At 42.6% G+C, this 13,077-nt stretch overlaps 1 protein-coding gene across 5 annotated transcripts in view; it reads right to left on the reverse strand.

Moving 5' to 3' along the window:
• Positions 1–13,077, reverse strand: part of Vps13b (vacuolar protein sorting 13 homolog B) — a 441,647-nt gene that overhangs the window by 80,190 nt on the left and 348,380 nt on the right. For 3 of the 5 annotated variants that reach the window (XM_026789767.1, XM_013354110.2, XM_026789769.1), the window contains exons 40-41: positions 5,165–5,224; positions 3,985–4,181 (exon numbers count right to left, since the gene is read on the reverse strand). In XM_026789767.1, coding sequence (XP_026645568.1) covers positions 3,985–4,181; positions 5,165–5,224 — 257 coding nt within the window. The remainder of the gene's footprint in view (positions 1–3,984; positions 4,182–5,164; positions 5,225–13,077) is intronic. The other 2 variants (XM_026789768.1, XM_026789770.1) reach the window with 1 other exon arrangement.

Genomic DNA, 13,077 nt, shown 5'->3' on the forward strand with positions numbered 1-13,077 from the left:
AAAAAAAAAAAAAAAAAAAAAAAAAAAAAAAAAAAGAAGCTGCAGGAACTAGGCAGAAATAGGAAGTAAAACCCCAAACCTCACAACTTATACTATTTATATTTGAACACTTCATCCCTTCAGAATAGGCCAATCAGAGTGTTTACAGGGTGCTTGACACTGCTCACTTGTAACAGGCTGGGAAACAGTTCCTAGAGGCAAAAACTCTAGAGATAGATAGCTGGAGCTCATGACCTAGCACTGTGCTGACCCACAGTGAAGTTAAGCTGTAAATGCAGATGTTTGGAGCAGTTGAGAACAGAACAGAGGCCGCACCACAAACAGAGGGCTTTTACACAGCTGGGTCTCCAGAGTGGCCAAAGGGTTACTTCTCAGTTTTTCTGGGTGGCCTATAGAAGGTCATGAATGCTTTAAATAAGGGGAATTCAGAATGTCGGCATGTAAACTGATCCTATCTTAATGGCAGTGTAGGGAGGTCTGATATAATATCTACAAATTCATTCATATAAGCTCTTTAGGAGTGAACCCCTAAAAGTGGCACACCTCCCAACAATAATCTGTCTTTACCAGTGAAGCACTCAGTTGATCTCAGCATCTCTACATGGTTAATCCTGCTATTCACACACATCCAGGGATGCCATTGTCAAGTTTTCTGAGGGGCATCCTGCTATTCACACACATCCAGGGATGCCATTGTCAAGTTCTCTGAGGGGCATCCTGCTATTCACACACGTCCAGGGATGCCATTGTCAAGTTCTCTGAGGGGTATCCTGCTATTCACACATGTCCAGGGATGCCATTGTCAATCTGCCTACTTATTCTCAACTGTAGGCAAGAGGCTGTGGACTCTTCCCCTCCCCTCCCCTCTTCTCTCTGGTCCATGAGACTTTTTTACTTTTTTTTTTTTATTCACATGACCTTCCTTACAGTAAAGCACAAGAGTCTGAGCTGATCTGTCTTTAACCACTGAGAGGATTATGGTAAGAACATCTCTAGTCATAAGAGTGCTGGACAAGCACATCAGTTCTAACTATAAAAGCATCTGTTTACATTCAAGTTTTTGTTGTTCTGGTGTTGAGAAGAAAACCCAGGGCCTTGGATATGCTAGGCACACACTACCACAGAACTACAGCCCAGTCCTTGGATATGCTAGGCACACACTACCACGGAACTACAGCCCAGTCCTTGCATGTAATATTGACACATTATCCAAGGATTGATGTTTTCTTTCTAGAAATTGCATAAAATGTATTTATATTCCTTTTAGGAAAACACAGTAATGGTGATTTATTTTTTCCCTGTCATCCTTTTATTGCTTGTTTTGCTTAGCAGTTAAAAAAACCAAGTAAAATTTTGAACTCAGCGTTCAACTGCCAAAGAAAGGGTAAACAGCAGGCTGTTCATTTAGGATTCGGATGAATTTTTAAGCGCTGACTGGAGCAAGGCAGCTGACGTGACTTTGCAGATATATGACCTCATATTCTAAATCTCTTCAGTCAGGGCCTTCCAGACTAACTGTAACTCACAGCACCATGTTTGGGGTTGAAATACATAGGACAGTCATTGAGCTCTTAGGGAATCTCAGACTACTCCAATGGGATATGGAGACGTGAGAAGCTATACTTATTTTGGACAGTGGCACTTGAATTATCCTTGTTTTCATGTAGCAAGATGGCAGGTTAGGGGTTCATTTAGTGAATTTTATTTTTTAGCTCTGAAAACTTGTATGGGACAAAAAACTCCAAAAACAAAACAAAACAAAACAAAGCACCCCAATAATAAGCAAAGAAAGTGACTGAAGGTTGATGGCTTCTAGGCTATAAGACTAGCCTAGAAACAGCCTAGACTAGCTTCGAAAACAGAATAAAACCAGGTACCCCGAGTTTGCTCAGAGACCTCGGTGGTCTGTACCATCAGTCAAGAATGTTAAAGTGAGAGGTGGAAAACATCTATTGTCCCTTTCCCGAAACCAAGCAGAGCAACAGACATGGGTTACCCCCAATTTACCGTCAGCAGTTTCAATGAGACCATGTAAATGTGGAACAGGGAAGTTCTTAACACAGTTAAAACTCAATAAATCTAACACACCTAAAATCATGATTACATTTTGAAAGAAAATGTACATAAATCAAACATTAACTTTTGATTTTTTTCATTTTAAAGAATTATTAATCCTATTAAATTCACAATATGTTAATTTATTACCCAAACTTAACTATCTAAGCACACATTGCAAGCCAACAAGCATCTATCCTCCCTATATGCCATGCCCATCCATCACAGTTTCAGAAACAGGAGAATGAGTCCTCTTAAACAGGAAGTCAGTTGGTGTTTCTCTATAGTTAATTTTAGGAAAGTTTATACAAAACTGTAATTAACAATGATATTTACTTGCTAACTTACAAGAAAAGACCTTCAACAATCTCTACACTAAAATATGAAAAGACTGAACAATGCAGACACTGAAAAGTTAAACACTCTTTAATTCTGATTCCTGGCACTACTACCACAATTACAAAGTGGTGCAATGAAAAGAGGAAGAAACAGGCAAAGCTACAACACAAGAAAGACCTCAGGCATGCACACTAATGGACCCTACACTTCATTAATCAATAGCTGTGCTCTCTGTCCCAAGAAGAAGGGTTTTCTGCTTATGCTGCTGATGTGGGATTCCCCTCTGTATGTTCTGGATGCCATTGGTGAATAAAGAAACTGCCTGGGCCTGTTGGTAGGGCAGAACTTATCTAGGCAGGGAAAACTAAACAGAATGCTGGGAGGAAGAAGGGCAGAGCCAGAGAGAAGCCATGGAGCCCCACTGGAGACAGACATGCTAAAACTTTGCTGGTAGGCCATGACCTTGTGGTGATGCACAGATTAATGGAGATGGGTTAAATTAATATGTAAGAGTTAGCTATTAAGAAGCTAGAGCTAATGGGCCAAGCAGTGATTTAAGTAATATAGTTTCTGTGTGATTATTTTGGGGCTGAGCAGCCGAAAACTAACTAGGGACCTTCCTCCAAAAACCGCAGTGACATTTCTGACTGTGGCAGACTTTTTAAGTTCCTCTAGCGCATTTGGGACCACTTTCTCAGAGTAACCTGCAGCTTTCCTGACAGTTCCCTGCTCTCTCCTGCTAAGAAATGTAGCAGCCCCTTTCTGCCTACGGTCCAGGGAGGGGTCCCTGGTCGCAGTGTCTCACTGCACACAGCCTACGGTCCAGGGAGGGGTCCCTGGTCGCAGTGTCTCCCTGCACACAGCCTACGGTCCAGGGAGGGGTCCCTGGTCGCAGTGTCTCACTGCACACAGCCTACGGTCCAGGGAGGGCTGAGCTCACACTCTTTTTCTTCTCTTTCATGACAGCGTAAGTACAAAGGCTTAGCAGGAGACCTGCTGAACAGTTTTAAGACTAGACGTACACCAAGAAGGCATATACTAGAAATGGGCATAATTTGGAATTATAATGTGTCTAGGAAGCTTTGGAGATGTGATCAAGAATATCTGCGGCTTGTAGCTTCTAGAATCCATCACGACAGCTGTGACTTCATAGCTGCAAATGCCAGCAGCTTGATCTTGGTTGGTCAAATGTTCCTAGCGTCTGCAGATTTACCTCTTAAAGTTTAAAAAAAATCATTAAAGATGAATATATTTTCAAAGTTTGACTTTATATATGGACAATTACACTTACACGATCCTCCGTTTACTTCCCCAGGTTTATTTTCGCCATTCTGAGTACTACATCAAGAGCCCATCAGGCCATTTCCTCTATGTTTTTGGCTCAGAAGGATGGAATGTTTTGTTCGACTGACACTATACATTATTTTAATTTTATATTTAGGTAACAGGCTCTTTCCCGGGCTCTTAGACTATACTGTGATCAAAGCCCAGACTGCCAAGCAGCAGAACTGAGTTCCACCTCCTTTGTCTCTCGTCAGGCACATGCCCAGTAGCTGTCTGCTGCCCTCCTCTCTCGTCTGCCTCTGTTACCTCTGGTCATCTGCTGCATTCTGATTGTTGTTCAGAACAATTCTCCACAGATCAGAGGACACCAGTTTCTTCTGGTCGCTCACAAGACTGATGTCTGGCAACTGCAATTCACAGACTTTGCTTTCAGACAGGCTGAATTCTTGGAATGAAACGAAGACCTTCTGGAGTTCATCCCAATATTCCAAACTACAAGGGACCTACAGGAAAACAGAGGAAAAAAATGAGAATTTAAGTTATAAATTAGAAACTATGGGCTCGGAGATGGCTCAGCATTCCTTTAGGGGACACAGGTTCAATCTCCAGCACCAACATGGTGGCTCACAACTGTCTATAACTCCAGACCCAGGGGATCTGACACCCTCTTCTGACCTTTGAGGGCACACACATATACATGATGCATAGACAAATACACAGGCAAAACAACCATACACACAAAATACATAAATAAAAACTTAAAAATATAAAACTAACATCATGCTCTGTACATGCTCCAAAATGCAAATTAAACTTCCAAAGAAGCTATAACCTTATGACGTGGCAGGAAGATAAGGTATAAGAGAATGCTGTAGGATGTTCTTCTCAGTCACATTACCCCTGTTTACTCTAGAGGGCTCATTTAAAAGAAAGACTCACTTAATAGCAGAAAAAAACCCCACACTTTTCTATACAAAAGAAAACCAATGAACAACAAACTCAATACTTTTTCTAAACCTCCATTATTTCAAAGCTAGGGCTGAATTTAAGATACAAATAGATTAAGGGAAGAGAATAGCAAAGCAGGGAGCAGCAAGTACTGGTGAAGTAAGGGCACACTTCCAGACAGGCAGCCGAAGACGGAAGTTTAAGGACAAAAAGTGAGACCCGCATCACTGTTCACACAAACGTAAACACAGGACCAAATCTGTAAAGACCACAGAGTGAAAGCTAAGAGAAAAGAAAGCTGCCACATTTTGATTTTTAAACAGCAAAGTATTGCTATGTATGCAACAAAATTCAGCAATCAGGGAAAAATGTCATTGGTAAAAATAAAAAATAAAAAAGCAGACAGGGCAAGCCAGGCAAGACTCAATGAGAGATCAGGCACAAGTTGTTCAGACAGGAGACAGCTCCTATAAACCAACTGGGAAGCGTATGGAAGAAAACATAAGTGCCTTAAAGAGACACCACCAGCTCCACATACCTCAGCTGCACCCAGTGTCCATGGCAACACAGCATTTCCCCAGGGCCTTTCTGCATAGCACTGTTAGAAAGCAAGGAGAACCCACAGAATGTGACGCTCACATTGCTTGCTGGGCTGTGAGGAGCCGATGAGACACCAGCCTGCACAGGCTGAAGCACAGACCTTCAAAGCAACTATTTCACAGAACAAGCAAAACTGACCTGCAGACATGAAAATGCTACCAAACTTTAATAATACTCAAGAAATTCTAATTTAGCAAATATGTAACAATGGAATAATTTATTTATTAATATGGCAGCTGAAGAAGGTTGACAGCCCCAGTTTTTGCACAGGTATGTGGGAAGACACATTCCTAGGTACTGTGAATTAAGGGCTGTGTATCTTCGTGTATTTCTAAGCTTCTGTTTTACTGTTACTGTGAAGTGAGAGATGCACATGTGTGTCATGCACACACACACGTGAAGGATGGAGAGCATCAAGTGTCTTCCTTCGGCACACTTCACATTGTTGACTCTGGAGCTCACTGGCTGTCCAGCAAGGACCCTCAGGGATCCTTCCTCTTCTGCCTTCCAGCGTAGGGATTACAGGCAAAGGCTGCTACACTGGCTTTTCACTGAACTCAGGTTCGCAGGCTTCGACAGTTTCTTAGGGTTACCATTGCTGTGATGAGACACCATGATCAAAAGAGGGTTGGGGAGGAGAGGGTTTATTTGGTTTACACTTCCACACTGTAGTTCATCACCGAAGGGAGTCAGGACAACAGCTCACAGAGGCCTGGAACCTGGAGGCAGAATCTGATACAGAGGCCACGAAGGAGTACTGCTTACTGGATTGCTCAGCCTGTTTTCTTATAGGATTGCGGACCCCAGCCCAGGAATAGCACCACCACAATGGGCTGGATCCTCCCCCATGAGTCACTAATTAAGCAAATGCCCTACAGACAGATCTTATGGTGTACGGCAAATGTTGAGAGAGATGCTCAATGAGTGCATACTTCACACGTGATGAGCAGACATTCACACACTGAATGAATATGGGTAATTCAGCCTAAATCAGTTTGCCACAAAGTTTGTAGTCAGAGATATTGGGATTTAAATACCAGCTCCACTTGCTATGGTTTTTTCGGCAAACTGATTTTTCTAACATTAGTTCCTCTAAAAAGTGGATAATGATGTAGGTATTGTCATGCTTTTCTGTACGAATGAAATGAGGCAAAGCAACTCATTAGCATACATTGAGCCCATAATGAACGTTAACACTTAGACCTTACTCCTGCCCAAAGAGCCCAGGAGCTTGAATGCTATTGCAATCTGGCAAGTGATAAGTTCTGCTTGTTAGGTGTTTAAGAAAATGTATGTGTATGAGCATTTCCCTGAAGTAACCACAGAGACCAGAAGGGGGCATCAGAATCTCTGGAACCGGAGTCCCAGTGGTTGTGAGTCTCCCTGTGGTCTTCTGTAAGAGCAAGTATTTTTAACCCTTAAGACATCTCTCTAGCTCGTTTTTAGATTTAAAAAACAAAAACAAAAAAAAAAAAAACCAAACAAACCATTGAGCTGAACTTTCACAAAATAAATCTTGAATTTGGACTTTAAGGGCACCACACCACAGGTCCATGTGCTTTATCTGCTGCACAATCACCAAGCACGGTCCTCTACCCACGCTGACCTCAGAGATCAACACATCTCAGTCTTTAACTCCTCTCTGACAGCCAGTGAGCCTGCTCTGTGGATCAAGGGACTCATAACTAGGAGGAGAAAAATGTGAGCTATGAGGTATGCAGGAACCTTAGATCGGAGTTCAGGAATCTTGGTGGAAGACTGGAGGAGCTTAGAAAACACATTAACATACTTAGCTAATACACGATCCATAACACACGTAGTGGAATGTGAAATTCGGAGTTGTCTTGGTGGAGAGGTTTACACAGTGAAGAGGGTTAAAAATTGCTTCCGACTCTACATCAGAAACTCTACGTCAGAGTTAGCACACAATAGCTAATGAAAATTGGCTGTCATACTGGAAATTTGAAGGGAAAAAAGCACCAGTAAGTTCTAATGGGATCAATAGCTGACTTAAGAAAGGCTAAGCTTAGGCCATTCCGAGGTGATGGAAGCTGGCTGTCCTGACGTGGGGGTGGAGGAAGGGAACTGTGTGAGTCTAAAACAATGAGGAAAGCCAAAGAAAATCTCCTGAGTTCACAACTTGTCGGGGGCTTACCCTACTGCTAATATTCCTCAATCAAACATTCCAAACTACTCAGAATTCTGAAACAATAGAAAACTACCATAGAAATAGGTTCCACTACATCCCAGTTATGAGGTTGTCAAGATTTTCAGTCATGTATCCTCTTTTTATTGCTTAAGGGAGGGCATTAGTCTATTCGCATGAAACGCCCATTGAAAACATTTCGATTATATGCCTATGCACACATTACAAGATTTAAGGATATATTTGACTTCAACACCATATGCTTTGGTCAGAGGACATACGGGAACCGAGATGGAGCTGACCAGAGAGCTTTGCTCCTATTGGCTAGCTCCTTTAAGGCTTGTGGCATTCAGGGAGCTGGAGGAGAAAAAGTCACCAACAGGCTCATCCATCTATGACAGCTACAGGAAGGATTTGCCAGGCAAGACACGTCCTCTGTTGCAAAAATGGCTTAATTGTCATGGGGATGACCCAGTGATTTCTGGCTGGATTTGAGGCCTCTTCCACAAGAGGAAACTCATGCCTGGTTCTGTAAAACTGGTCCAGGGCTTATGGCTGGGGAGGTGCCAAAGGGCAGACCTTCATTAATTAATATTGTCTTGCTAAACAGCCATTCTGCTCAACTGCCTTCTGAATACTCATGTTTATATAGACAAGTTCCACTCAGCCTTCATCAGAAGGGCTGTTTACGCGGTAACAGTGATGTGTATGGCAGAGCTGCTGTGCTGTGAACCCACTGTGGCTATGTTACCTGGACAAGCACTCCAAGATGAGGTCTGTCAGCATGCATCATTGGAGAAGGGCCTTCTACTCCTCCCTGTGTACCACGGGCAGTGAATGGCTGCCTGGGTAAGGAGTGTCATTCCAGAAAATAATCTCTCATCCATGTTCACATAAGCAACTATAACTAAACTTTGTGGATCACAAACCAAAAGAAGACACGAAGGAGGAGGAGATATTCTGGGAAGGGGAATGTTTCGGCAGGAAAGGGAGGTACTAGGAAAGGGGGGATGGAGGGTTGACATGATCAACATTCTTATCTACACGTGTGAAACTATCAACGGAGAGATGGCATGACCTAAGTTTTTTGAGACAGGGATTATCTGTGTAAACGCCCTAGCTGTCCTGGAACTAGCTCTTATAGACCAGGCTGACCTCGAATTCACAGAGATCCACGTGCCTCTGCCTCCAAAGTGCTGGGATTAAAGGCATGCACCATCACTGCTCGGCTCTAAAATTCTCATATATATGTGTGAAATTGTCCAAAAAATTTTTAAATGAAAAAAGATTAAAAAAATGTATTTCCCTTCTAAAATAAAAAAGATGTATTTGCCACTAAAATAAAAGATACTTAAGTATTATTAGTATTGTGTAGTGGCATTTCATTTGTATTTTAATAAATTAGCTTGCCTGGGGATTGGGAGAGTAAAACAGCCCCACTGGTCAGCCTGACAGACCAGGCAGTAGCCACACTGGTTCCCATAGAGACTGGGTGGTGCATGCCTTTAGTCCCAGAACCAGAGAGGATTATAAAGTGGGAGGAGACAGTGTCAGACACAGTCTCATTCTGAGATTCCTGAGGTTGAGGTCACAGTCAGTGGCTGGCTGCTTTGCTTTATGCATCTTCAGTCTGAACCCCAATTTCTATCTGAGTTTTTATTGAGTTCCAGTATTTTAAAGATAATTTTATACAGTGTTCCAAATACAAACTGACCAATTTATTGATAAAATAAAGCTGTACAGATGGTCATCTTTATATTATCATTTCATCCAAACGTTATAAACAGAGAAACCTTACTAGTGTTCCATGTGGGAACAATCCTGGTCTTGAGCACCTCTGGAGAAGGTTCCTTGTCTCATAATGTCATGTCAGGTCTTGGTTTTTTATCTTATTTTTTATTTTTATAATATTTATACATATTTTTCTCTCATTTCATCCCACATGTCCTTTGGGTATATATCATGGCTTCCAGTTTAGGGTTTTTATGGGATTCCTGAGTGTGCACTCTAGTGGGTCTCTTCAGCTGTATCTATTTCTTGTGCCTTTCCTTGGGCTCTTCTCCTTCTGCTTGCTTTGTCTTATTCTGAGATGTTAGTTTTTGTTTTATCTTAATATATAACATTTTATTATTGTCCCTTAGAAGCCTGTTTTTTTTTCCTTCAAATAAAAGACGAAAAGATGGGAGGTGAGGTGGGGAAGAACTGGAAGAAGAGGGAGAGAAAACCGTGATCAGTATACATTATGGGGGAAAAATCCTGGTCCTGGCAAATAATCACAGTTCTTGGGCAACTTAATAAATGTAAGCCACAACTGCTTAAGTTGCAAAATGAGGTTCATAAAACATAAACTATTTTAAAGGCAAAGTAAGAATTTCAATTTATTGTAATGTTCTTTGGAGACATAGGAATGATATAGTAAAATTTATATTTCTAAACAATTCTAGATATTATAGAAAATGGATTTAAAAGGTAAGTGTAGAGAGAAGGCAGCCAATTAGAAGATTTATGCTGGAGATGTTAGAGGCTCCTGGGACATAACAATCAGTCTCACTGACTGATCAGATATGAGCGATCCATCCTATGTGGAGGCTGCTGGCCTGAGCAACTCTGTGCACGCTGATGTCATCTACTAGGCGGGGCAAGATCAGTCTGTCTCTGGAGAGGAGATCTGTGGCATGTGTGGGGTAGAGGAAGGCAACCACGAGCTCATTCATAGACAAACTGAGTTGGAAGTACCAAGGAGCCATTCCAGTAGAAATAGTCCAGAGGGTGCGAGGGGGTGCGCTGCTGAGACACAGCTACAGAGTGAGAATGTAAGGGTGGCAACTAGTGAGCTGTGGGGTGCTGACGCGCAAGAGGGTGCAAATAAGGCTAGGAATACAGACTGGTTACAAGAGTATGTAGACCCAGCGGGCTGGCAGGAAACATGCAGGAGCTATACCTAGGGCTTCATACAGTCTCATGACTTAGGAGATGCAGAAGCTGTTGGGTCATCAGGCTGCAAGGCTATGAGACACTGACGGAGATCAGGATGCTGGGGTAGCTGACGTGGAAGGCAGGAAAGGTTGGGGGTGTATGAGAAAGTGAGGAGGCGAGAGGAGGGACCACTGGAAAGAAGACAGCACGAGAGCCGATGGCACTGAAGAAGGCTGGGGTTGTGGGCAGAGGCCTCTGACAACGAGAAACTGCTCAAGTCACGAGGACATAACCAGATGGAGTAAGTCTGACAGAAACAGGGACCGAGAGGAAAAGATGTAATTCAGTACTTAGACAGGAAAGGCTAAATCTCACAATGTGGATGGTGACTAGGGAGAGGGGAGAGAGTGGCGGCTGAGTCATGACGAGAAGAGACAGCACCGACGCTGTGGTGTGAAGAGGAGCCTATCGCTGTTCTTACATCCCATGGATTCTTCGTTGACTATTCTTAAAGAACTGTGGTTTTAATGGTCCAGTACGTTGTATATTCTGAGAAAAGTTTTCAAATGATTTACTTCAGCTGGGTTTAGCTCTCACCTAGTGTAAAGAGGCCCTGGTCAGCCTCCTGTACTATGCACACCCCACATTAATGACTGGAGACAGTTGGTGGAGAGAAAACAATGTCAGTTTTAATGCTGTCTACTCTAAAAACATCCACTGTGGACTAGTTCTCTCATTCAGACGATTCTGCCATCAAAGCCATTTGTAAATAACCTCGCTTTCAGCTCACTTATCTTCCTTTGTCTTGCAGTTAGAAGCTAATGTCACCCCGCTCATTTCTAGATAAGTAGTGACATAATAAAACTAAAAGTCGGACATGGTCACATTGTTCTCACAGCTTCATATGGTAACAATTAATTATTCCCAAGGAAGAGTTGGCTCTGCACTGTGTGATCGAGCTCTTAGGTTTGAAGGAGGCCATGTGAATGATTTTTAGTTATATATCCATAACTGCGGATTTATTACAAATGCCTGTGCTGAATAACTTGAAAGAAAGACGACTATTCCAAGAAAGCTTGGTTGCCAAAAACTAGTTTAGAAAGCCTGGCTATCTAGCACTGAGTCACGGGAAGTGGAACAGGTCGACTGGTCTCACTGGCAGCTGTTCCACACGCAACACATGGTACATTTCAAATGACTGTCAAGGTTATATATTCTTTTATTACAGTTTGTTTTCCTATTCACTATTTGACAGGATCTAAAAAATTAGCCAGCCATATGTAACAAACTGCACTCTGAGCATATGAGGCCTTTACATAGGGATATTTTAGGCTGTCTATCTGCCAGTTGGTAAAAGTACATCTATTTATGCATTTAAAATGTTATTTCACAATTTGTTTCCAGCCGATAGCTAATTTGGGAAGATTTGCATGTGTGTTGGACATTTAAAAATAGTTTTGGTACTAAGAATATTGTGGCACTTAATTTTTGTTACTCACTAGTGCTGCCAACACTAAGAGCAGTTACAACTGCCCGTCTGTCCTCATGATGACTCCCATGTCCTTGTGCAGTGGCTGCTGCGGTGAGGCGGTCCCCCTGTGCGGGATCAGCACCACAGCACCTAGGCAAAGGGTCAAAGGGACCATTTTTCCTGTACAGCTGTGTTGCCAGGTAGACAGGACAGACTTAGCAACTGGAGCCCACAACTCTGCCTCCGTTGTCCTACCACAAAACAAGGTAAGCTCAATGACCATGTAGGACTGGTTTGTGGCTCAGTTACTGACACCACTCACAGAAGAGTTTGGACTTTCCTTGCTCCTCCCAGGACTTCAGCCAACTGATGATCACAACAGAGGGAAATATGGTAGGAGAGATTCTAAGCTTTTCAACCACATGTCCCTTCTGTTTGTGAGAGTGTGCACGTGTGTGGGCGTGAAGGTCAGAGAACCATACTCGGGTTGGCAGGCTTGTGAAAAAGCACTTCTACCCACTAAGCCACTTTGCACTTCCCTATTTTTCTTACATATTAGCTCAGTGAGGAAAATATTTCCATTTTACAGATAAGTTATTTGTGGCTAATATGAGTTAGGGAACTTCAGAGATACATAATCAGTGACTATAAACATTATGTTCTTCATTTAAAGAAGAAAAATAAACTATTTTATCTCTCAATTTTTTTGGAAAAAATTTCACACACACACACACACACACACACACACATTTTGATGGCATCCACCCCATTCTCTGCCCTCCCACACTTCCCTCTCCACTGGGTATATGGCTGGTTTGTCCAGGTGCAGTCACAGCTATTGTGAGTCCTTATGCACTTTCGGGTTTTCAGAAAGGAGATTCTTTGGAACAAAATGAACGTAGAATACACATTCGATTTTTCCATTTCCCTCAGGCATTTAAACTATAGGTGGGGAGCTGTAATTAAAAGCATTCTTTCAACCCTTTGAATGCGTTCTCCTGCTTTCTAGTTGTACAGTATTTGATGAGGAATCAGACGGTAATCTTATCAACCGTCTGTATATGTCATGAGCTGCTTCTCTGGTTGCTTCCAGGATATTTTCTTTGTCTTTCTGACACAGTATGGCTAATCTGAGTTTATTCAGTGGGTGTTCAACAAGCCTCTTATATGCACAAAGGCTCGGGTCAGATCACCGTCCTCTCCTCAGCTACCTTTCCTTCCTTTTCTCTCGCCCTGGAGCTTCCATTCTGCATGCGCTGGTGCACTTGGGGCATGCTCCAGCTGTTGTTCCATTCTGCATGCGCTGGTGCACTTGGGG

This window comes from Microtus ochrogaster, unplaced genomic scaffold (assembly GCF_000317375.1).
Source record: "Microtus ochrogaster isolate Prairie Vole_2 unplaced genomic scaffold, MicOch1.0 UNK29, whole genome shotgun sequence".
Taxonomy (NCBI): Eukaryota; Metazoa; Chordata; class Mammalia; order Rodentia; family Cricetidae; genus Microtus; species Microtus ochrogaster.